General features: G+C 54.8%; 1 protein-coding gene across 1 annotated transcript in view; it reads right to left on the bottom strand.

Annotated features, from left to right (window-relative positions):
- The window catches only part of ADAMTS10 (ADAM metallopeptidase with thrombospondin type 1 motif 10), a 53471-nt gene that overhangs the window by 9621 nt on the left and 18668 nt on the right, over window positions 1-25182 (bottom strand). The window contains exons 7-15 of the mRNA XM_083880037.1: window positions 23411-23454; window positions 20816-20921; window positions 20560-20706; window positions 18345-18486; window positions 14064-14171; window positions 10270-10415; window positions 8053-8116; window positions 6581-6683; window positions 907-1040 (exon numbers count right to left, since the gene is read on the bottom strand). Coding sequence (XP_083736163.1) covers window positions 907-1040; window positions 6581-6683; window positions 8053-8116; window positions 10270-10415; window positions 14064-14171; window positions 18345-18486; window positions 20560-20706; window positions 20816-20921; window positions 23411-23454 — 994 coding nt within the window. The remainder of the gene's footprint in view (window positions 1-906; window positions 1041-6580; window positions 6684-8052; window positions 8117-10269; window positions 10416-14063; window positions 14172-18344; window positions 18487-20559; window positions 20707-20815; window positions 20922-23410; window positions 23455-25182) is intronic.

Below are 25182 nucleotides of genomic sequence, written 5' to 3'. Positions count from 1 at the left end.
CACAGAGTCTTCAGCCCCATGGAGACAAACAGATCCCAGAGACACAGGAAGGGAGACAGACAGACACTCTGTCTGTCTGTCTGTCTGCCTGCCTGCCTGCTGGCCATTCCCACTGGGCTTTCTTATAATTAACTTCTACAGCTCCCCCCAGATCCCACTGCAAGGGAAACATCAAAGGGGCCTGGGCTGAACAGGCTGAGAGTGCAGAGATCCACAGGCAGGGAGTGCCTGGAGAGGGGATTGGCACAAGCCCAGGGTGGGAATGTTCCTCCTCTCACTGGGTGTCCAGGCAGAGAAATCACAGGATACCAGAATGGTTTGGGTTGAAAAGGACCTTTAAGATCCTGTCATTTCACCTCCTGCCATGGGCAGGGACACCTTCCACTGTCCCAGGCTGCTCCAAGCCCCAATGTCCAACCTGGCCTCAGACACTGCCAGGGATCCAGGGGCAGCCACAGCTGCTCTGGGCACCCTGTGCCAGGGCCTGCCCACCCTCATATGGAACAATTCCTCCCCAAACTCGCATCCAGCCCTGCCCTCTGGCATTGGAACCCATTCCCTGCGTCCTGTCCCTCCATTCCTTGTCCCCAGTCCCTCTCCAGTTCTCCTGGAGCCCCTTTAAGGGCTGGAAGGGGCTCTGGAACCTTCTCCTCTCCAGGTGAACACCCCCAGCTCTCTTAACCCTCCACCCATCCCATGTCTGTGTGAGCAGCTTGAGGGCAGCGCTGGCCTGCCCAGGGATCTCTCCTTGTCCCCCCTGGGGGTCTCTCCTTGTCCCCCCTGGGTGTCTGCCCTTGTCCCCCCTGGGTGTCTGCCCTTGTCCCCCCTGGGTGTCTGCCCCTGTCCCCCTGCCCGGGGTGTGTCCCTGCCCCCCGAGGTGTGTCCCTGCCCCCCGAGGTGTCCCACCTTGCACTCCCCGTTGACACAGATGTCGTTGCTGTCCTGCCTGCAGGGGGTCCCGTCCACCACGGCCGCCGCCCGCTCCGTGTAGAAGTTGAAGCCCTCGGCCAGGCAGTTGAGGGAACAGGCCTTGACACCCCCTGGGGAAGGAGCCAAAGCAGAGAAAAGGTGTGGAAAACCAGGAGGATGTCCCTGGAGGAGGGAGCCAGGCCCTGGAGCTGGGCACAGACCCCCGGGGGAACACTGTCCCTCCTGCACAGCCTGCGGACGTGGGCTGGGTGTGACAGGGAAGGAAACAGAGGGATTTGCTCTTATCTGGGTCACTCCTGGCACTTCACAAGTTGTAAAACCCTTCTGCCCACTTTACCTACAGAGAAACTGAGGCAGCAGTTACCTTTCCTGAGTTACCTTTCCAAGGTAAGAGCTCCTTTCCTTTTTCAGCTGCCAGAGCAGAATAACCAAGTTACTGGGCCAGAGAAAAACCATTCCTTTCTGTCTGAGCATGGTGATACTGAATCCTTCCCAGCAAAGGTGACAATGGCAGTGTGAGGATGAAGGAGAAGCATCTTCAAATTACAGCTGAAGTCTCTGTATTTCCTATATTGTCCAACAACCTTTGCCAAAGCAGCAAAGGAGCAGGAGCAGCACCTGGATATCCAGATAAAGTGTCTGGGAGCAGGATGTGGGTCCAGCTGAGCATTTCCAGGCTCCTGCCACTGGTTTTATCACATCCTGGTGTGGCTTGTGGCGTTTTCTGCCTTTACTGAGCATCCCAGGAGAGGCAGCAGGACCCTGGCAGAGGTGCCTGAGCTGTGGCAGTTCCCTCCTGCAGGCACCACCCACAGCCCTGATCCCTGTGCCAGGGCTGGGGAGCACCTTGGATGGAGGAATGGGAATGTGCAAAGCTGAAACTCAATCCGGAACATCAAAGGGGCAGAGGGAGGGGAGGGGAGGGGGGCCCAGCTGTGCCTGGGAGTGCAGCTGGGGGGAAGAGAGAGCAAAGCTGGGAGAGGGAGGAACAGGAGGAGACACGAGAGGGGAATTCAGCAGCTTGGGGGTGTTTTGTGGAGCAGGATGCCTGGGCAAGCCCCTGGAGAAGCTCTGGGAAGCAGCTGCTGAGCAGAGTGAGCTCAGCAGCCACCACTGAGAGCAGGGGCTGCCCCTGGGGTCCAGGGCTCAGGTCCTGTGGTCTCACTGCTCCATGTGGGATGGTGCTTTAGGATTTTAACTTTTATATTTTCATCTATTTGTAATCCTGCAGTTCTTTAGTGTAGAACTCTAAACTCCACACACAGTGCGAGCTGCTGCTTCCCCATTTTGGTCAGACACAACAATTCCCCTCCAGGCCTGGGAATCAAGGACACCTCACTGCCTCAGGCCCTGAGAAATGTAAAAAATGAGTTTGGGTGGGGAGGGGAGAGTGGCAAATTAGGGGTAAATGGCTTCATTACCTGAAGCTGAAATTGGAAGATGAACCCCCAATATGCAAATGGACCAAACTTTTAAAAGAGTGAAAACCTGAGACCCATTGTCCATTTTGGGTGAAGGCCCTGGGGGCTTCATCTGCCCCAAATGTACCTGAAGGCCCTTCAATAAATATAAATAATCTGCTTTTTATTCTCTTAATTTTGCCCGGCCTCTGTCTTTAGGCAGCTCCAAAAGGCATAAGGGATGAATCCCTGCTGGATCTCCTCACTGCCCACTTGGGACAGGCCTTCACATGGGATTCCTGCCCTTAAAACTCCCACGGAAGAGGAACAGGGAGAGGAAGAGTGAAGGAGGGAGAGAGAGGTGACCCTGCATTGGTACCCCTGTCCTGACTGCTCCACGAGCTGGCTGGGCCACCTGAGCTCTGGAACAGTCCCCACACCCTCCTGCGGACAACTTCCAGGCAGGATTTGCCCTCAGCAGCCAGGGCACCATCCCACCCTCCAGGGGAAAGGGACTGGAACCCCTGCCCAGCATCTGCTGGGACTGCAGTGTCCCTGACACTCAGCAACATGACCTTGTCCTTGTTCAGGAGGCTCCAGTGACAGCTGTGTCCCCACAACAGCAGCACTGAGCACAGCAAGATCCTCTGAACCAGCACAAGGTGCCAGGAACTCCTGGAGATGGGAGGAGAGCGACTTCCATGGAACCAGTGGGACCTCTGAGCTGGCCCAGGGAATGTTGATAAATATAATTATGGAATCCCAGAATATCCTCAGAAGGAAGGAACCCACAGGGCTCATCAGTGCAGCCCCTGTCCCTGCACAGACACCCCAACAATCCCACCCTGAGCATCCCTGAGAGCGTTGTCCAAAGGCTCCTGCAGCTCTGGCAGCCTTGGGGCTGGGACCATTCCCTGGGGAGCCTGGGCAGTGCCCCAGCAGCCTCGGGGGGAAGAACCTTTCCCTGAGCTCCATCCCAAGCCCTGACACAGCTCCAGCCCTTCCTGGGCTCCTGTCCCAGAGGGGTGAAAGCCCCAGCCAGGACCATCCTGGACACTGTGACCCCCTCCCTTCACTTGGGGCCTGCCGTGGCTCCTTTGCCTGTTTAACAGAGCTAATAAAATAGAATATTTTCAGCTGGCTGCTGCCTCCGAGGATGTTTTGTTCCTCCTGCCTGCCCTCTCCCAAGGAGGAATTAAGCCTTATTACAATTTCTGACGAGCGATCTCCTGTTTTCCGCAGGCTCCTGCTCCTCCCATCGCTCTCCCCGAACTCCCGCATCGCCCAAAGAGCGAAATGAAGAGCGCAGCGAACAAAGCAAAGTAAACAAACAATTCAAGCCGCATTCCAGGAGGTATCTGCGGAGTGCTGAGCTCAGCGCTCCTCTGCGGGCTCTGGGCTCCGGGATCGCTGGAAAACAGCCCCGCACACAGCCCAGGCTCAGGGGCCCGCTGTGGAGCTTCTTCCCTTTCAAATCCCCGCAGGGTTGGTGCCCCCCTCCCCCAGACTTGTGGGGCTCTCCCTGTGGGGTCTGCAGGATATTCCCCACAGGAATGTGGAGTGAGGCACCCCCGAAAACACCCGCCCTCCTGGGAAGCCCCAGGGGATGGGCTGAGCAGGGGAAGGGGCTCAGGGTGGTGATGGGGCCCCCAAAGTGCCCCAAACGGAGCTGAGGAGCAGATTCCCTGCCAGCTGGAGGGAGGAGTGCCCTGGGATGAGGCTGCCAGCAAAGGGGATCCTGGGGGGCTGCTGGTGCCAGGGGGAGGGAGGGACTGGCACCCTGCAGGCCTGAGGCCTCTGGGCACTGCTGGAGGGCTCAGGAGATGAGGAGCAGCCCTCATCCTACCCCAGAGTCTGCTGGCACAGGGGGGACATGGGGAACAGAACATCAGCACCAAGGGCAGGACAGGAGGGGCCGTTCCCTGGGTGGGATCTATGGCATGGGGAAGGGACGTCCCCACCTCCCCCAGGATGTGCCTCTGACACCCAAATGCCACCGAGGATCACAAAACCCCCCAGGCATGTGAGGATGAAGGTCCTGGTGCTGCTGAAATCACCCAGTCACAGAGGGGGTTGGGTGGGAAGGGACCTCAAAGCCCATCCAGTGCCACCCCAGCCATGGCAGGGACACCTTCCACTGTCTCAGGCTGCTCCAAACCCCATCCAGCCTGGCCTTGGACACTGCCAGGGATCCAGAGGCAGCCACAGCTGCTCTGGGCACCCTGTGCCAGGGCCTGCCCACCCTCACAGCCAACAATTCCTTCCCAAAATCCCATCTAGCCCTGCCCTCTGGCAGTGGAAGCCATTCCCTGGGTCCTGGCACTCCTGGCCTTGCTAAAATTCTCTGTCTTTTTTTTCCAGCCCCCTTTGGACACAAACCAGGTCTCCCCAGTTCTGAGAGAGAGCCCAGACTTATGCAAGAAGTTCCTTTCCTTCCCCAGTCCATGGTCCCTGCCTGGGCTACCCCAGGGGACAACAGGGACACCCTTTGACATTGAATAAACAGAATGAAAGTGCTCCATGTGACCACTGCCCACAGCCAACGTGGGGAGAGGAGATGAAGCTCCCAGATCCCTCAAAGCAGGCACTGTCAGCACTCCCAGCCTCTCACCAGGGGAGAGGTTTCAACACTTATTTTATGGCAGAGGAAGCTGAAGCAGAGAGAGAGAGAGAGAGAGAGAGAGAGAGAGGAAGGGGCTCTTTACAAAAGCCAAAAATCCCTATCAGGGTCAGAGGACACCTCAGGGGTGATGTCCAGCTGGGCAGCCAAGCCCTGGGCAGTGCCTGGGGAGGAGAGAGGTCTGAGCCAGGGCAGCTCCAGCCTGCAGGGTTGTCCTCCACCTTGGCATCCACTGGGGTCTTGAGGTGACTTTACAGCCTCACAATTTTATTACATTTTTATTGATCCATCCCCTGCAGCCTCAGCACAGCTGCTCCAGCTGCAGGAGCCCTGCTGGGAGCTGGGCTTGTTTACACAGCTGGGAAGGATTTCCCCAGTCCAGTTCATTAACTCCACTGAGATGAGCTGTTCCTCCTCATTATTAAGAGATTTCTGCCCCAGAGCCTCCTCCTGCCCCCTCTCCTCACCAGACCCTTCTGCAGGACCCAGGGCTGACCCTGGGGAAGAGGGAAGTGCAGCTCTTTGGGGGATCCACTGGATCCCATCCCTTCTCCTGCTCAGGACACTCTCCCTTCCTGCTCTGTCTCCTCCTCATCCTGCACCAGACACTCCCTTCTCTTGTCCATCTTCCTCTGCTCCCCCAGCAGCTGAGGAACCAGCCTGGAGGAGAGAACAGCTCCAGAGCTGCTGGGACTGGTTGTGGCAGAGCAGTGCAGGTTGCACAGGGGGAGGTGACCCGGGATGTGGGCACAGCAGGTTCTGAAGGGATCCACTGTCACTGTCACCCGAGGGCAGGCAGCACATCCCAGCAGCACAGAGAGGGCAACCAGAGCTGTGGAAATCCTGACCAGGTGTCCCCAGACCCCTTGGACCATGAGACCCATCCCCGCAGAGCATGGGGGAGAGCAAACCTGTGTTGGGTTGCAATGTAGGATGTATTCTATTCCCATCTGTTGGAACACATTGAAGAAGTGTTTTTGTTTTTCTTTATCTCATAACTCCCGGGGTGGAGGGACCAGGTTAAAACCAGGTGGGACAGTGTTCTTTATCTCCTCCACAACCCTACCCAGCCTCCCTCCAGGGGATCTCTGCTGTTCATGGGCCATCAAGGCTCACTGCAGGGCTGATGAAATGACATCATCCCACTGGGAGATGCTCCACCCAGGGGGAGGAGCCCAGCATTCCTACCTGGATAAAACCTGGGACTCAGAACACCAGCACAGTCTGTTTGCACTGGATTCCCAGAGGAACACCGGATCCATCTCACCACCACTGGACATTCAGAGGAAAGGTCCTCTATAGGATCATTGCTCCAACAGAACCTCATCTCTCACTGCAGGAGAACTTACTTGGTCTGACACCAGCACCCTGACCAACAGGGTGTCTGACTCTGTCAGTGTTTTTCTTTCTTTCTTTCTTTGGGTTTTTTTTGTTCTACTACATTTTTAATATTCCTTGCAAAGAACTGTTATTCCTGTTCCCATATCTCTGCCTGAAAGCCCCATAATTTCAAAACTATAATAATTCAGAGAGAGAGGGTTAACATTCTCCATTCCATGGGAAGCTCCAGCTTTTCCCTGGCAGACACCACTGTCTTTCCAAAGTAAGACAAAGCCTGGCCCAGCCTCACCTCCCCGGTAGGTTTTCCAGGTGTAGTACTTCCCTCGGAAGGGCACGTTGTCGAACTCGGCACACTGCAGCTCTCGGAAGTCCTGCGAGCCCGGGGGGCAGTCCTGTGGGGACAGCCACTGTCACTGTGGGGCCACTGACACGAGGGCAGGGGCTGCTCCAGGCACTGCCACCAGCCCTCGGGGACAGGGACACCAGCCCTGGAAACAGGGCACTGCCACCAGCCCTTGGGGACAGGGACACCAGCCCTGGAAACAGGGCACTGCCACCAGCCCCTTGGGGACAGGGACATCAGCCCTCGGGGACAGGGACACCAGCGCTGGAAACAGGGCACTGCCACCAGCCCCTCAGGGACAGGGACACCAGCCTTTGGGGACAGGGACACCAGCCCTGGCAATGGGCACTGCCATCAGACCCTCAGGGACAGAGACACCAGTCATGGCAATTGGACACTGTCACCAGCCTTTGGGGACAGGGACACCAGCCCTGGAAACAGGTCACTTACACCAGCCCCTCGGGGACAGGCACACCAGCCCTGACACTGCTACAGGGTGGCAGGACAGTCCCTCCTGCAAATCTGGGCACGTTTTGAAGACCAAGAACAGGAGGAGGGGCCCCAGGAGCTCTGAGTGACCTTGGGAGCAATCCCTCAAAGCCAAGTGCAAAGCCCAGGGAAGCAACAGGACCCATCTGTTTCCCTCACCAGCAGCCCGTGGGTGTTAAAGCTACAATTCCCCAGGTCCCAAGCTTTACTGGGCATCCCCTCAGCACAGTCCTGTAAATCTTTGAGGTTTAAGCCTCAGCCCCGGGAAGCAGAGTCTGACCCAGCCTCTCCTGAGCTGCTCTCACCGGAGCCGTGCAGGTGTGGGCTGGGGGAGGCAGCACTGGAATCCTCGGTCTCCCCTCCCTTCCCCCCCTTCTCTTCGGGCCCCTCTGCATCTCCAAGGCCCGCAGTTCCCTGCAGCCCACCCGCCCCTGGAGCCGGCTCCAACACCTGCCCGGTCCTGCCCGGAATTCCCCATTGTGAGATCGCTGCCGACACACCTGCCCTGCCTCCTCCTCCTCCTCCCCCCAGGGCTGCACAGAGCACCCCACACCTGTGTGGAGAGGGCTCATCCCACCTGCACAGGGCTCATCCCACCCGGAGAGGGCTCATCCCGACCTGAGAGGGCTTATCCCAGCTGGGGAGGGCTCATCCCATTCAGATAAGGCTCATTCAACCCAGAGAGGGCTCATCCCATCTGGAAAGAGCTCATCCTACTGGGAGAAGGCTCATCCCACTGGGACAGGGCTCATTCAACCTGGGAAGGGCTCATCCCACCTGGACAGGGACCATCCCACCTGGACAGGGCTGATCCCCCCAGACAGGGCTGATCCTACTTGGGACAGGGCTGATCCCAACCCGGACAGGGCTGATCCCCCATCCCCACCCCTCCCATCCCTCCCCTCCCCTGCCGGCCCGGCCCCACTCACATCGGTGTTGCAGGAGCGGTAGCGCTTCCTCTCTCCCAGGCAGTACTTCCCTCCGATGGTGGGCCTGCCAAAGAGGGAAGGAGATGTTGAACAGCTCCAGGCACTGCCTGGGGCAGGTTTTGCCCTGAGGAACTTGCCTCAGGTGGCTTTTCCCAATCCTGTTCTGTCACAAGGACCTGCCTGGGCACAGCTGGAGCACAGCCCCTAAAATCTCCCCCCGAGTGCACCGAGGGCTTTGCACAGAGGGTTTGGGGCTGTGCTGCAGCCCCAACACCAATGCAGAGCACAGAGCTGGACAAAGGCATCCAAAACCTGCCAAACCTTGCAGGAGTCATGACTGGAATGGAAGCAGGCCCAGCTCTGTGCCAATGGAATTAAATGCAGCTGGAACTGATGCTCCAGGTGATGTGGAGGGACACGCACAGGGCTGGTGTGGCACTGCAGAAGTGGAATATTGTCAGGATCTTTAATAGGATAATGTGCCTGCTCCACTGAGAATGGCCTGAGGCTGCTTCTCCTTCTCTCAGTCCCTTTCCTCCTCTCACCCCCTCCCAAAGATGCAGAGATGGAAGAGGCAGAAATTGTTGGGTGAGCCAATTCTCCGACTGGGAAATTTCCTGTTTCCTCAGGGCAGTGCCATCTGTGCCAACTTTATGCTCCACTCTCTGCTGTTTCCCTCCTTTCCAAGCCTCGGGCATTTGCAGGGCTGGGAGGAGGGAACCAGAGGCTGATAAAATCCCTCCCCCACAGGAGCAGAGCGTGGAGTGCACAGGCACCTGGACATGCCTTCCCCATCCTTCAGATCCTGGGGATCTGAAGGAACTGGGTGTTGGAGTATGAATCCCCCTGGGCCAAATCCACACAGGCCCAGGAGTGCCCAGAAATGTGAGGATTGAATTAGAACCTTCAGAGAAACTAAAATACATAAATCTGTACAGACATGAGGTAGAAATGCAAGTTTAGTTTTAAATAAAGACTGAAGTAGCTAGTAAAAAAAGAGACCTAATACCTAGTTTGTAGTTCAGTGACATTGCCTTTTGCAAATTTAGTTAAATTCTAGTCATAACAAAAATAATGCAGCCTCGCTGAAAATTCCTAGATGGAACAGACAGAATTATAGACACAGAATTTGTGTTGGCCTTCACACATCAATCTTAACTTAGGATTGGCCCAGCAAGAATATAAAGAATTTGTGTAAGTACCTAATTGGCTAAAAATAGAAAAAAAAATGCACCACTCTGAGAACATGAAAACACCAATGCTGCTGTTGCTGCTATTGCTGTGACTGCTACTGATAAGATACTCTGGGGACATGGAATATGTGCTGTGGCTGCTGCTTCTGCTTGGGACTTTGAGACTTTATATTACAAGGCTTCTGAAAACTGCTACAAACTCTGATAATTTTGCCTTCATGGGACTGATTTAATGATGCAATAAAGGACTTTGCTTTTACAACTACCCAACTTCTGGTCTTCAGTGAAGAGGCCCAAACATCTTAGTGTCAGCTGGGGACACTGCAGGGTCACAGTGACAGGGCCACTGGTTGGGGACACTGCAAGGTGATGGTGACAGGGCCAGTGGCTGGGGACACTGCAGGGCCACAGTGACAGGGACACTGGCTAGGGGCACTGCAGGGTGACAGTGACAGGGTCTCCTGAAAGGAACAGATCTTCTGCCTCCCTGTCCCGAGTGCTGCAAGGATCAGCCTCTTCAGCTGCTGAGGGGGTGCTGAGCTGGTGCCTGGAGCTGGGTTGGGCATCAGGGCTCAGTGCATGGTTGTGACAGTGCCTCTCCCACCCTGATCCCTGGGGACACTGCGGGGCCACAGTGAGAGGGCCAGCAGCTGGGGACACTCAGGGCTGTGGTGACAGGGACACTGCAGGGCTGTGGTGACAGGGCCAGCAGCTGGGGACACTACAGGGCTGTGGTGACAGGGACACTGCAGGGTCACAGTGACAGGGCTGTGGTGACAGGGCCAGTGGCTGGGGACACTCAGGGCCACAGTGACAGGGCCAGTGGCTGGGGGCACTCAGGGCCAGGTGACAGGGACACTCCAAGGTCACAGAGACAGGGCCAGCGGCTGGGGACACTGCAGGGTGACAGTGACAGGGACACTCAGGGCCGTGGTGACAGGGACACTGCAGGGTCACAGTGACAGGGCCAGCGGCTGGGGACACTCAGGGCCAGGTGACAGGGCCAGGTGACACCCACACGTACCTGGGGCTGTCGCAGTGGCGCACAGACGAGGACACACCGCCGCCGCAGGTCCGGCTGCACTCGCCCCAGGAGGACCAGGACCCCCAGGCTCCATCCACGCCCTCCGGCCGTGTCCCGAAGGGGACACACTCCCTCTTGTAGCACCACTGCGGGGACACAGAGCTTGTGACACTGCTGGCATGGGGGCTCCTTCTCCCACAGCCCCACGGGACATGAAGCCGGCTCAAGGCTGGGATTTTCTGCCCTGGTCCTGAGGAATCTGAGCTTGGAGCTGCAGTGGCCTCGGAGACAAATCCTCCAAGGAAAAGAGTTCTCACCTCTCGTTGGGGTCAGTGGGACCTGTGTCCCCAGCCCCTGTGGCACTGTCCTGGGGGACAGGCAGGCAGTGGCAAGGGCTCACATCCCACACCTTTCCCAGAGCAGCTGTGGCTGCCCCTGGATCCCTGGAAGTGTCCAAGGCCAGGCTGGATGGGGCTAGGAACACCCTGGGCTATGGAATGTGTCCTTGCCCATGACGGGGTGGGACTGGATGAGGTTTAAGGTCTCTCCCAACCTAAACCAGTCTGGGATTCTCCTCTAAAGGAGGTCCTGGCTCCCACACCTCACATCTTATAAAAGCCCTTGGCAGAGTCCCAGGTGATCCAGGCAGGGCCAGGACCCCTGGGGGACATGGACACAACCACTGCCAGGACAGAGTGAGTTTTGTGTGTACTGGGAGCTCAGGATGTGGTTTGTGTGCCCAAAATGTCCTGATCAGTGAAGGGCTCGGGTTCAAATAAAGTTTAAATTTTCATACTGGCGTTGTGTCATTGTTCTGCTGAGGATCCTTAAAGAATCCGCCTGTCCTTGTCCTACTGGGAGACAGATGCTCATGGAAATTTGCCTATGAAACATTTCACTGAGGCCTGGCCTGTGTCCCACAGCCCCTGGAGTCCCCAGCCATGGCAGGGGTGGGACGGTGCCAGAGCCGCTGCCGCTCTCCGGGCGCGGTGCCGGACACGGAGCCCCGGGGGCTGAGATAATCCCAGGAAGGAAGAAAACTCTGTGTGCTCCTTCCAGGGGCTGGGAACCCACCCTGGAGCTGCTGGCACAGCCTCTCCCTGCTCCTCCTGAGCCAACTCTGCATGGGCAGCCGGGAAAAATGCATAGTGGCTTCCCAGGAATCCCAGCTCACCATCCCTGGGAGCACCAGAGCCTCTCCAAAGGGGGATCCCTTGTGGAGGAGATGCTCTGCAGGCACAGCCTGGATACTCCACAATATTCCCACAGCCTGGGAATAGCTCCAATGAGTCCTGGGGGCCCCTTCCCTTCCCTTCCCTTCCCTTCCCTTCCCTTCCCTTCCCTTCCCTTCCCTTCCCTTCCCTTCCCTTCCCTTCCCTTCCCTTCCCTTCCCTTCCCTTCCCTTCCCTTCCCTTCCCTTCCCTTCCCTTCCCTTCCCTTCCCTTCCCTTCCCTTCCCTTCCCTTCCCTTCCCTTCCCTTCCCTTCCCTTCCCTTCCCTTCCCTTCCCTTCCCTTCCCTTCCCTTCCCTCAAGGCTTCTGAAGAACCCTGGTTAAAAAGCAGTTACAAAGTTGGGGATAAGGGGTGATTAAAAGTGGGAAAAGCTGGGGAAAAGGAGGAAAAGATGCCACTGTGGGTTCTTGGGCTAAGACAGGTGAAGCCATAACAATCACAGGAGATTGATTAATTTAAAAAAGGAGGATCTGGGAGGAGGAAATCCCCAAAGGTTTGGGATGTGGGCACAGCAGAGCCTGGCTCAGCCTTCCCCCACACTGGCTGGCAGAGCACAGGAATTTTCTCTCTCCTTTAATATTTCATTCTTTAAATTCCCTGATCCTTCTGTTTGCTCTCCCCAGGGCAAAGGGAGAAGCCAGGGAAGACCTTGGAGAGCTGCTCCAGCCAAGGGCTGAGCTCTGGGGCTGACCCCAGGAGCTCCAGCTGGGGACAATGCAGAAACTTAACATAAAAGTGCATTTTCTCCCACCCAAGGCCATCAAATCACTTCCAAAGAATGAATGGATCCAAAAGGATTAGCAGTGGAAGGTAACTGGGGGTTCAAAGTGAGCCAGAATCCTCCACTGGGAGCAGCTCCCACAAACCCTGGGGGCTGTGACTGCTTCACTTCCCTTCCCTCGAGGCTTTTGAAGAACCCTGGTTAAAGAGCAGTTACAAAGTGGGGGAAAAGAGATATTTAAAAGTAGGAAAATCTGGGAAGAAGCCATGACTAGGAGGGAAAAAATGCCCCAGTCCCTGTGAGGGTGCAGCAGGAGGGATGTGTAGCCCCGGGAGCTCTCTGCTCCTCTCTGCCCCAGCTCCCAGCAGAACTAAAAGGAGTGTTTGGCGAAGAATCGTGGATTTGTCAGAGCCCTGGTCTCCCCTGCACACCAGCTGCTGCAGCTTCCCGAGGATCTGAAATGTTTCTTGGGAATTACTTTTCTTCTAGTGGAATGGGGAATGTCCCAGCCCTGATTCTCCAGTGTGCAAAGGCTCTTTGTTTGAGCACCGCATTCACTTTGTACCGGGGGAAAATGGTGTGGGAGGAGCAGGGAGTGAAGCAATCAAGGCAAAATTTATGGTCAGAGAAAATCCTGCCCTCCCTTCCCAGCTGAGCATGAAAAACCAAGATTTCATCATAGCCAGTTTTTCCCAAGTTTCTCTGAAAGCAAAAATCTGGGAAAACAGGCAGGGGGAAAAAAAATTCCCTTTCTCAGAGCATTCAGGAGATCCCAGGAGATCCCAGGAGATCTCAGGGGATCCCAGGAGATCCCAGCAGACCTGAGGACAAGGTATTCATTTAGGGATACGGCATCACTTGAGGTCACCTTGCTGTGCCTCACGGGTGATGCCAAGAAGGAATTTGCTGGAGCAGGGATTTCCCATTCCATATTCCATATTCCATATTCCATATTCCACATTCTACATTCCACCTTCCACATTCCATATTCCACATTCCCTATTCCATATTCCCCATTCCACATTCCACGATCCACATTCCATATTCCACATTCCCTATTCCATATTCCCCATTCCACATTCCACGATCCACATTCCATATTACCCACTCTACAATTCACATTGCACATTCCACGTTCTGTATTCTATATTCCATATTCCACATTCCATATTTCACATTCCATATTCCATATTCCACATTCCACATCCCACATTCCATATTCCATTATCCACATTCCACATTCCACATTCCACGTTCCATATTCCACGTTCCATATTCCATATTACCCATTCTAAATTCCACAATCCACATTGCACATTCCACATTCTGTATTCCATATTCCATGTTCCATATTGCACATTCCACATTCTATATTCCATATTCCACATCCCACATTCCATATTCCATATTCCATGTTCCATATTCCCTGTTCCACATTCTATATTCCATATTCCACATCCCACATTCCACATTCCATATTCCGTATTCCACAATTCACATTCCATATTCCACATTCCATATTCCGTATTCCACAATCCACATTCCATATTCCACATTCCATATTCCATATTCCCCATTCCACATTCCATATTCCACAATCCACATTCCAGCCCTGCCCAGGCTGAGCTCTGAGCTGGACTTTGGGGTGATTTCTGGGCTCCTTAGCACATCCCAGCCTCCCTCCAGGGCAGCTCTGGACCCTGGGAGTCAGGGCTGGACAGGCTGCTGGGTGCTCCTAAACCAACTCCTCGCCCCCAGCACCACCAATAATCCCATTTTTTGCTGGCAAAGGGATGCAAGGCCTCGTTGCCAGGTCCCTGCAGTGCCCGGGGCTGCCTTACCCCCTTGTCGATGGTGTTGGTCTGGCAGATGGTGCCCTCGGCCGCGGGGATGCTGTTGGTGATGCAGCGGTTGCTTTTGCTCAGACACCACAGCTCGCTGCACACTTCCTGCAAAGAGGGAGATTGGGGGGCAGGCAGGGGCAGGGAGGAGGGGAGAGACAAAGAAACAAAAGGCAGATCAGGATTTGTTTGTGCCAGGGGCAGCATCACGCCCGGGGGCACAGGGACAGGGGACAGGGGACACGAGGACAGGGGACAGGGGGACACTGAGTGTCTTCAGCACGGTGAGGGCAACATGAGATCAGACCCTGCCAGGGTTGATCAGTCACCCCAAGGCACTGACAGCTGTCCCCCTGCTCCGGGCTCAGCCTGAGCCCTTGAGGGATTCTCTGGTTGTGGAGAGTCCCTGGGCTCAGGTGAGCCAGCCCATGCCACAGGGGACACCTCTCCTCAGTGACACCTGAGCTAATCCCACTGTCCTCGTCCTCACCCCTCTTCCCAGGGCTGAGGGATGTTCCCAGTGGAGGCTGTTCCTGGCTCCTGCCATGAGCATCCCAAAGCCAGGTGGATCCAGAACTGCCTCTGCAGGAATCTAGGGCTCCCTTTAGCATCCACAGTACAGTTGGAGATGTCCCTGCTCACAGTGTGGCCATTGGGGTGCTGGCCACTTCCAGCCAGCCCTGGAATCCTAAAGATTCCTCTGGAATTTTTAGAGCTGGTTTTTGAATGACCAAAATAATGCCAGATCCTGAGCCAGCCCTTCAGAACTGGGCACCTCTTGGTGTCTGCTCGGTGCAGTTGTGTCCACTGGGTGACTCCAGACTTCTTTCCAGGAGGTTTTCTGAGCCACAGATCCTGACCTTCAGCCCATCCTGACCTCTTAGAGCCCCAGCAAACAAAAATCTCCCCTTGGCTGTCACAGGACCCACCCAAAAGTGAAATCACAAAGTCCAGGCCCTTTCCAGCCTCTGTGGCACTCAATCCCCCAGGCTGGATTTCAGCACCTGAGAACTGCAAAGCAACTCCTAAAATCTCATTTCCTGAGTTTCCTGCCTGCTCCCCATCCTCCTCCTATTCCTACTGAAATAACCTAAGGAAAACTTGCTGCTTCTCAGGAGCAGCTCACCATGCCTGAACTTATCCAGGAAATGCTAAACAGGTTCCCAGTGTCAGTGACAGAAACTGTCCTGAGATGGGAGCAGGGCCTGAACTGCCACTGCCAATGTCACAATGTCATGGAATCATGGAATTCACCTTGGAAAAGCCCTCTAAGATCATCGAGTCCAACCATCAACCCTTCACTGCCAGGCCCACTACTAAGCCCTGTCCCCAAATGCCACAGGCACACATTTTCGGACAGTTCCAGGGATGGGGACTTCACCACCACCCTGGGCACCCAATGCCTGTCCCACCCTTTCAGTGAAAAAAATTCCTAATAACCAATCTAAACCCACCCTGGAGCACCTTAAAGCCATTTCCTCTTGTCCTGTCACTTGTCACCTGGGACAAAACTGACCCCCCCCACCCCCAGCTGTCCCCTCCTGTCAGGGAGTTGTGCAGAGACACAGGGTCCCCACTGAGCCTCCTTTTCTCCAGGCTCAGCCCCTTTCCCAGGTCCCTCAGCCTCTCCTGGGGCTCCAGCCCCTTCCCCAGCTCTGTTCCCTTCCCTGGACACGCTCCAGCCCCTCAGTGTCCTTCTTGTCCTGAGGGGCCCAGAGCTGCCCCCAGGATTTGAGATGCCTCAGCAGTGCCAGCACAGGGGACAGTTCCTGCCCTGATGGCCCTGATGGCCCTGCTGGCCACACCATTCCTGACATGAGCCAGGATGTCCTGGGCATTCCTGGCCACCTGGGCACACTCTGGCACAGTGACCATCAGCCTCCTCCTGCCCTGGGGGAGCAGTGACCCAGCAGGCAGCTCTGGCAGCCTGTCCCCAGGGAGGTGACAGCCCATTCCTCACCCCCTGAGCTGGATCCAGCCTTCCAGCCCTGCATTCCTGCCCCTGGAGCAGGAGGACCTGGGGATTGCTCTGCTTGCCCCGAGGCTGGCAGAGCAGTGCCCCAGGGAGAGCTGGCAAAGGGAATTTGGCTCCCAGCTCCTGTGCCCAAGCCCAGCTGCAGATGGCTTTTCCCATCTTCAGGCACCCACCCCTCTGTGCTGCTCTGGCAGAGCCAGAGTGACCACAGGGAAGCAGGAGGCCCCTTCTCCCTGTCACCAAGGGCTTCCTGGTGACCTCCCAGCTCCAATCATAGAATCACAGATTGGTTTGGGTTGGAAAGGACCTTAAGGATCACCTTGTTCCACTCTTGGACACCTTCACTAGATGAGGTTGCTCCAAGCCTGGTCCAGCCTGGCCTGGACTCCTCCCCATCCTCACTGCACCCATCAATCACCTCCGTCCTGGCCTGGAGGGAGGGATGCTGCCCTGCTGGCTCCGTCCCTCTGCAGTTTGTTTCCAGGGGCACAGCATGGGTGAGCTCACACATTGAGCACCCAGATTTTCCTGCACACAATCGAGCCCTGGTGCCCCTTGGGTTTCTCCCAAACCACTACAGGTTGTTTCTCCCAAACCACCCAAGGACACCTTTTGTGACCCTTGGATAAATACAGGAAGTGTCTGCCTGGGCTAAAAATTAACTGGGACATGGGGGAAGTTCCCATTCCCTGCCTCTGGCACGGGCCCCAGTGGGTGGCACCACACATGGGACACCACGACCACGTTCTTTGGGGTCAGACTGTTCCTGCTGCATCTGCCCCATGCCCAGCGGGCTCTGGGATGCTGGGCCCTGTTCAAGGCACCAACTTTGCCCTTTTCTCAGCAGGATGAGGTGGTGGCTCCACCAGGAGCTGGGTTGGACCCTCCCTCGCAGTGACAGCCTGGCTCACACCAGGGCATCCCCAGGGCAGAGCTGGGCTGGGCTTTGCACAGAGACACAGAAACTAAACCCTGAGCTGATGTGTTTGCTCCTTCACAGCTTTCCATGGACTGGAGCTGGGAAAGACCTCTGAGATCACCCAGTGCCACTTTGGAATGACCCCTGGATTTTCAACCAGCCCAGAGTGCCACATCCAGGCCTTCCTTGGACACCTCCAGGAATGGGGACTCCAGACCTCCCTGGGCAGCCCCTGCCAATCCCTGACCACCCTTTCCATGGAGAAATGTGCTCCTGCTGCCTGTGCATCCCACTGCTGGCTCCTCTGTTTTCCCTAAAAGAACGTGAATGCTTTAAGGAGCTCAAGCAACCCTTCCATGCAGAGGTTCTCTCACCACTCAGTGCAGACCCTTGGCAATGTTTGGGGCATTGAGAACAGCAAAAAGCCAGGCTCAGATCCAGGAAAACTCTTTTCTCCTGGAGCAGCCTTTCCTGTCAGTGTTTTCCGGGGTTCAAGGACGATGGCAGAGAGGTGGCAGGGAGGGGGGTAAGGTGGGCAGCAACCTCCAGCACATCCCTCACCTCACCTGGGACAAAGTCTTTTCTCTTCTGAGCTTATATGAGCAGTATAATGACTTCTGGTAAGGATTATGGAAAACATGTCCTTGTACAAAGAGAGGGGACCCTGGATGAGGGGGACCTTGGGGATCAGCAGCAACCACAAAAGAGGAAAGAAATCTCTTGCCATGGGATTGATCTGACCCAAACTGAGCTGGGACCAACATTTATGGACAGGACACCCCCTCCTGTGCTCTCCCAGGGAAGCACAGCATGGAGCTCACTGGGAAATCGGCAGTGCCCTTGGTTTGAGCAGGACAGGGATGTGGGCAGCAGGGACAACCCCATGTGATGCTTTAAGTTTGAGCTTTCATGTATTTCATGTTCTGTGCTGCCCAGGGGTGCAGTTCTGAGCTCACAGTCAGTGTCACTCAGCTGTGCACAGAGCAGGGACACAAAACAAATCCTTTTCCTGCTGCACACCAAGGACAACTTTCAGGCCCAAAAGCACAAACAAGGGTGGGCTGAAGGGAGGAACAAGGATGGGACTTCACAACCTGAAGCTGCAATTGGACAATTAAACCCCAATATGCAAATACACCAAAACTTATAAAAGTGTGAGACCTCGAGACAGTTTGTCCATTTTTGTGACCATTTTGGGCCCACCTTGGGTGTAGCCCTGGTCAGACCCTGCCCTAAAGCCCTTTCAATAGATCCCTACTTTATTCTCCAGCTCTGTCCAGTCTCTGTTCCAGGTCAGCCTTCCCAAGGCATGACATGGACCTCTCCTCCCCCCCTCCCCTCCTCCAGCCCTGGGGACCCATGGATATAAAGCAGGAAGGCTCTCTACCCCGTATTTACACTGGCGGGATTTGACTCCGTACTGGAAGCGGCACTGCTCGTCGGCATCGTAGGCCTGGCCCGGGGCCACCGTGGGGTAGATGAAATCCTGCCTGGGAGGAGCGTTGTTCAGGCACAATCCCATCCCGGAGCTGAAACCAGACAGGGACAATCAGAGCTCAGAAAGGCTGAGGGCAGAGAGAACACCTGGGGTGGGGATCGGCTGCTGCCATGCCCAGCTCCACTGGGGCTGAGCTCGGCTGCTCGAGGGGACAGATCTGGGGCTGCTCTGGGCAACAGAAAGTGCTCTGAAATCCTTCCAGCTGTGTGCCCTGGGCTGGGAGCACATCCTGGTTCCAGGGTAACTCTGGAAGTGTTGATCTGAGGGTTCATAGAATTATGGAATGTCCTGAGCTGGATCCCACAGGAATCATGAGTCCAACCCCTGTCCCTGCACAGACACCCCAACAATCCCACCCTGAGCATCCCTGAGAGCGTTGTCCAAAGGCTCCTGCAGCTCTGGCAGCCTTGGGGCTGGGACCATTCCCTGGGGAGCCTGGGCAGTGCCCCAGCAGCCTCGGGGGGAAGAACCTTTCCCTGAGCTCCATCCCAAGCCCTGACACAGCTCCAGCCATTCTGCAGGCTGCTGCCAGCCCCTGGTTGTCCCCATGGCAGAGGGCAGGCAGGTGTGCCCAGGCAGGTGTGCCCAGCACCCTCGGGTGGGCAGTGGGTGGGCAGAGGGGCTTCTCCCCCCCCCAGCTGTGAAGCCCCAGCTGAGAGCAACCAGAGCCTCCCTCTCCAAGCCTGACCTCCTGCTTGCCAGAGCTTTGTAGGAACATCCAAATCCAGCCAGAAATGCCTTTCCCTCCCCTTTCCTCGCTGCTCTCTGAGCTCCCCCTAAATCAAGGCCGCTGTCATCACCCCCAGCCCCAAACCCTGCACACACCAGGTCCCACTGGAGGCTCCTGGAGCCCGGGGTGGCCAGCACAGAGCACGAGGAGCAGGATGAACTCTCCATCCTCCCCCAGGCCTGCCAGGAGCTCGGGGTCAGTGGAGGACAAGGCTGGCGGGCTGTGCCACGTGCCTCCCTGCTGCAGGTCACCAGCCTGGGGGACAGCCCTTCCTGCGGCCAAGTGCAGCTGCCACATGTGGGATGTGTGGGATTTGCTGCCGAGCCACGAGGTTTGGCCAGGCCTTGCAGGACAGAGGGAGCCCCTCGGGGAGGAGCCCTGCCTGCTCCTCTGGCTGTGCTCCAGAAGCTGAGCTCTGCTGCTCAGACTCCCTGGGGGCTTCCCTCCACACTGACCCCGCACTCCTGCTGCTTCCAGTCCTCCCTCAAGCCCTGCCCTGTCTCCTTCCTTTAGGAAGTGCCATTGTCCTGCAAAAAACCTCCCCAAAATGGATCCTTTGGGATTGCTTTGGGGTGGAAGCCCAGGGGCTGCCTGAACCCTGCACAAGGCTTTGACTCAGGCATGGCGACAGCCTTGAAACTCTGGGATTTAGGAGCCTAAATCATGATCTGGGTTGGGAGGGACCTTAAAACTCATCTCATTCCACTCCCTGTCATGGGCAGGGACACCTTCCACTGTCCCAGGGTGCTCCAAGCTCTGTCCAGCCTGGTCTTGGACCCTGCCAGGGACCCAGGGGCAGCCACAGCTGCTCTGGGCACCCTGTGCCAGGGCCTCACCACCAAGAAATTCCTCCTAATATCCAGTCTAAACTGCTCTCTTTTAGTTTGCATCCATCCCTCCTTGTCCTATCCCTTCTCCTGAATCCTAAAGGTGCTTTGTAAGAAAAAGAAAACCAAAATCTTTGCCCTGCTTTGCTCATTGACACTGAAAACTCCTCCTCAGTGCCTGCACCACACCGACCCAATCCTGTCCTCAGACCCTCCTTCCCCACCACACCAACCCTTCCCTGCAGTTCCTGCCTGGGCTTCAGAACCAGCCAAATGCCTCCAGCAGGGACTGATCTATTTGTGAAGTTTCTGGACGTGAGAAACCCAAATAAAGCTCTCCCAGCCACAACATAAGTGACTTTAGGTGTCCAATAGGCAGGAAAAACACTGGGAAGTCTAAAGGAAGGAAAGAATGTGGCTCTGGGGACAGGATGAGATGCTGGGAGATGAGACAGGAGGTGCTTTGGGGGGATTTGGGGGCTTTGCTTTGTCTTTACCCCGGGCTGGGGGAGGCTGGAGGAAGGGCAGGGAGGGGTGTGTTCCTTACTCCAGGAAGCTGGTGATGTAATCCCTGCTGCAGGTGGACCACACGAAGGGGTTGGTCTTCATGGTGATGTGAGCAGCCATCAGCTTGGCCGTCTCCTGGCCCCGCGAGCCGCAGCTGTTGCCCACCCCGTCGTGGTTCATGCCGAACCTGGAGCCAGCAGGGCACGGAGAGAGGGGGTCAGCGGGGCCCTGCCACCCCCGGGGTGCCCGGGGAAGGTGTCCTGTGGTGGGAGCAGAGCAGCAGGAGCTGCACTCACGTGTGGCCGATCTCGTGGGCGATGGTGAAGGCGGTGGCCAGGCCGATGTCCTCGTTGATGCTGCAGCTCCGCTCCCGCTCGCACATCCCACCCACGGGGGCCAGGCCTGGGCAGGGGACAGAGCTGTCACACTGGGTGGATGGGGGACATGGGGGTGTCTGGGTGTGGGGACTGGAAAAGCAGAGGGTTTTCATAACAGTGCAATAAGCTGGCATTGATAGAGGTTTGAAACAGGGTTGTATTTTAGGGTGTGGAATATTTGGAGCATAGAACGTTTTTGAGCTATATATAAGATATATAAAATATATATATTTTAAAATTAATATAAAAAGATATAAACAGTATATAATATACAATAATTATATAAATTATATAATATAAAATATAAAATATTAAAATTATATTATATATTAAAAGAATTAATATAATATATATTATATATATTATGTATTGAATATATATTTTTAATATATAATATGTATAAATGTAGCCCTGGTTCTATGCCTGAGGTGTTTTGGTTCCCTGAAATTCTTTTCCCAGAGAATTTTCTCTAAACAGGAGGAATGTTTTTGTAACTGTAACTTTGTTATTCATTCCTTTTCTTAGGAGGGACTTCTTCTTGACGTCCCTCTGCTCTGACCAATGTGAGTGAAGAGGTTTTGCCTTTGTTTCATCAATCAAATTGCTCTGTGTAAAATAATATAAAAGGGAAACACATCCCAAAAATAAAGGAGTCATTTTCGGGCTTCTGAATCTTGGAGTCTGTGCCATTGTGGTGTAAAACAGCATTATATATATATAATATATAAAAATATGTATATAAATATATAAATATATATTATAAAGATATACTATATATAACATAAACTATATATAATATATAAAAAGCTGCAAAAATATATATAAAAATTATATATCTATATATTAAAATTTATTTATTTATTTATTTATGTGTTTAAAAATATAATACAAGCAACTATTGTATGCTGTAAGGTGTGCATGGAGTGTTTATTGATTGGCTTAAGTAGATGCTTGTAAGCTTTTAGCATCAGCCTATTGGCTAAAAATCTTCTTAAAGGTCTTGAAACAAAGAGAACTTTGGCTTCTGTTTTTATGGTGTGAGTTTTACCCTCTTTTATGTCTCCACCTTCACTGAGACTGGTAATGAAATAAAAAACTTGTGGAACACCTCTCAGTCACCCCATCCCATTGTTAGAGATTAGATCCAACATTTGGGGACTGCCTGATGTGCTTTTTGCTCTGTAACTGAGCACAACCAGTCCCTTCTCACCATTGCCCTGGGCCTGGGGATGGACTCAGGGCTCTCATGGGACATGGTCACTCAGCACTGATGGTAAATCAACAGTGACAGGCTCAGAAATGCTAAGAAAGGGTCAAAATCCTTGGAATTTTGTACACAAATGGTGCAGAGGGGAGCAGACCTTGGCATAGCCCAGCTGGTGAATCTCAGATGGGCTGCACCAGCTCTGGAGCATCCAAACCTGGCCAGGGAGAGCTGAGCAAGCCAGGATCCAACCTTGGCTCTGCCTGGCACCCAGCAGGAACTCAGCATGGCTCATTTGGAGAACGGGATGGTGCTGAAATTCCCCCTGAATTGTGACAGCAAATTCCCTCTGCCCACCCCCCACCAGCACAAACTGTGCCCTGGGCCAGGGAAGGGTCTGGCTGTGCCCTTGGAAGGATTTGAGCCATTCCAGCGCCCCCAGCCTCAGCCTCCCTCCCAGGCTGCTCCTGATCCAGAGCTCTCCCCTTGGCACTGCAGGGATTGAGGGCAGAAATCCCTCCCTCCCTGCTCAGGCTACACCCGGGCCAGACAAACGAGCCAGAGAGGGCTGCAGGCTCTGCCTGTGCCTCACTGTGTCAGTAAAGAACTCCCCTGACAGCCATCACACAACAGTCAGATTTCTCCCTGCTCAGCCAGGAATGCTCCAGCAGGCCACGGACCAGCCCTGATTGTGAGTGGTTCTTAATCATCAGGCTGGAGCTGGCCCAGGGATGGAGCAGAGGAGAGTCCCAGGGCCCAGCCAGCCCCAGGGCTGCCGGTTCAGCCTTCACAGAAGGAATTAGAAACCTCTGGTCTGGTCCTGGCCCTGCTGCTGGTGCTGGGGCAGGAGCTTCTTCTTCACTGGGAAGGGGCTGGCACAGGTGGGAAAAGGATGGTACAGGTGGGAAGGGATGGCACAGCTGGAAAGGGAATGGCACAGGTGGGAAAGGATGGCAGGGTGGAAAGGGAATGGCATAGTTGGAAAGGAGCTGGCACAAGTGAAAAGGGGAATGGAACAGCTGGAAAAGGATGGCACAGGTGGAAAGGGAATGGTACAGGTAGAAAGGGAATGGCACAGGTGGGAAGGGGTGGCATAGCTGGAAATGGAATGGCACAGCTGAGATAGGGGGTGGCACAGGTGGGAAAGGATGGCACAGTTGGGAAAGGATGGCACAGGTGGGAAAAGGGAATGGCACAGGTGGGAAAAGGGAATGGCACAGGTGGGAAGGGATGGCACAACCCACCCTCATCACATTCCCAAAGTTCTGTGTGCTGCTGGGGGCTGCTGAAGCTGTGTCAGTTGTACTCACCCAAGGTGCCACAGGGCTTGTTCTTGTAGATGCAAATGTCGTACCTGGAAGGAGAGAAGGCAGCGTTAAGGACATTTCTGATTTTGGGGGTTTTTCATTTTGCTGATGTGTTCACATCCAAACCACTCCAAAGCAGCCCGTGGACCATCTCTGGGATGGAAAGTGCCAATGGTGACAGAGAGAACAACACTCACTTTGCCCAGGCTGAGATTCACTGAGGGTTTTAATGACATCTCTGGGGCAAAGCTGAGCCAGACCAGAGGTTTGGTTTTGATGAAATGTGGTGGTAGAGCATGAGCAGGGAAGGGAATTGAGCTGGGGAAGGGTCTGGAGCCCCAGGAGAGGCTGAGGGAGCTGGGAAAGGGGCTCAGCCTGGAGAAAAGGAGGCTCAGGGGGGACCTTGTGGCTCTGCACAACTCCCTGACAGGAGGGGACAGCCGGGGGGGTCAGGCTGTGCTCCCAGGGAACAGGGACAGGAGGAGAGGGAACGGCCTCAGGCTGGGCCAGGGGAGGTTTAGATTGGATTTTAGGGAAAATTTCTTCATGGAAAGGATTATCAGGCATCGGAACAGGCTGCCCAGGGCAGTGGTGCAGTCGCCACTCCTGGAGGAGTTAAAAACATGAGCAGATGTGGCACTTCAGGATGTGGTTTAGTGAGCAAGGGGATTCAGTCAAAGGTTGGACTTGATGATCTTGGAGGCCTTTTCCAGCCTTAATGATCCATAAATCAGCAGGGACAAGGTTATTCCAGCCCTGGAGCTCTTTGGGTTTGGGTGGGTCCAGCTCTGCTCCCCAGCACTCCCAGAGGCATCGGGCACAGGGGAGGGGACAGGGCCAACCCCTGCTCTGTTAGCTCAGGTCTCTGGCAGGAAATGTTATCAATCAAACAGAGAAACACAGAATCCCAGCATGGCTTGGGTTGGAAAAGACTTTAAAAATCATCTCATTCCACCCCCTGCCATGGGCAGGGACACCTCTCACTATCCCAAGGTGCTCCAAGCCCTGTCCAGCCTGGCCTTGGACACTGCCAGGGATGGGGCACATGAAATTCTGATTAAAAACAAAATAAAAATAAGGAAAACATTTCACTTTGAAAACGTGTTCCATTTCAAACCCCACTGTGGTTTTGTGAAAATGCTCAAGTGACTTTTTAATCTATTTTTTTTTTCAGTTCAGTTCTTTACTGAGAATTTTCCAAACAAATCCAGTCTGGGTTGATTCAAGGTGACTCTCCCCTCTGTTCCTGGCCTCGACTTCCAGCCATTGCATGAAGGAATCCACTGTTTGCACATCATTAGCTGGTACAAGGAAAGGCAAAACAAGGAGAGCAAAAACCTCCTCCAGATGAAAATGCAACGTCCTCAAAATGGGAAGAGGTGGCAGCTCCAAATGAGACCAGTTTGGGTTAGAGAGGGAATATTCTCATTTCCTTGCAAAGATAAACATTTGGGGTTTGCAAATCTGGGCTGAAAGGGGCCAGGCTGAGAGCTGGGTATGGTGGGGGCAGCTGGGGGACTGGGGACAGCTGGGCTGGGCCACCCCAGAGCCAGGCTGGGGCTGCACTGAGGATTGTGACCCCAGAGCAGGTTTGGGGACACCCATGGAGTGAGGATTGTGACCCCAGTGTGGGTTTGGGGACACCCACGGAGTGAAGATTAGGGATTGTGACCCCAGAGCAGGTTTGGGGACACCCATGGGGTGGGGATTGTGATCCCAATGTGGATTTGGGGACACCATGGGCTGAGGACTGAGGATTGTGACCCCAGTGAGGT

Source organism: Zosterops lateralis (genome assembly GCF_965231275.1).
Source record: "Zosterops lateralis genome assembly, chromosome: 29".
Classification (NCBI taxonomy): domain Eukaryota; kingdom Metazoa; phylum Chordata; class Aves; order Passeriformes; family Zosteropidae; genus Zosterops; species Zosterops lateralis.
Note: the sequence above shows the minus strand (reverse complement) of the source record. Positions and strands in the feature narration are given on the sequence as shown.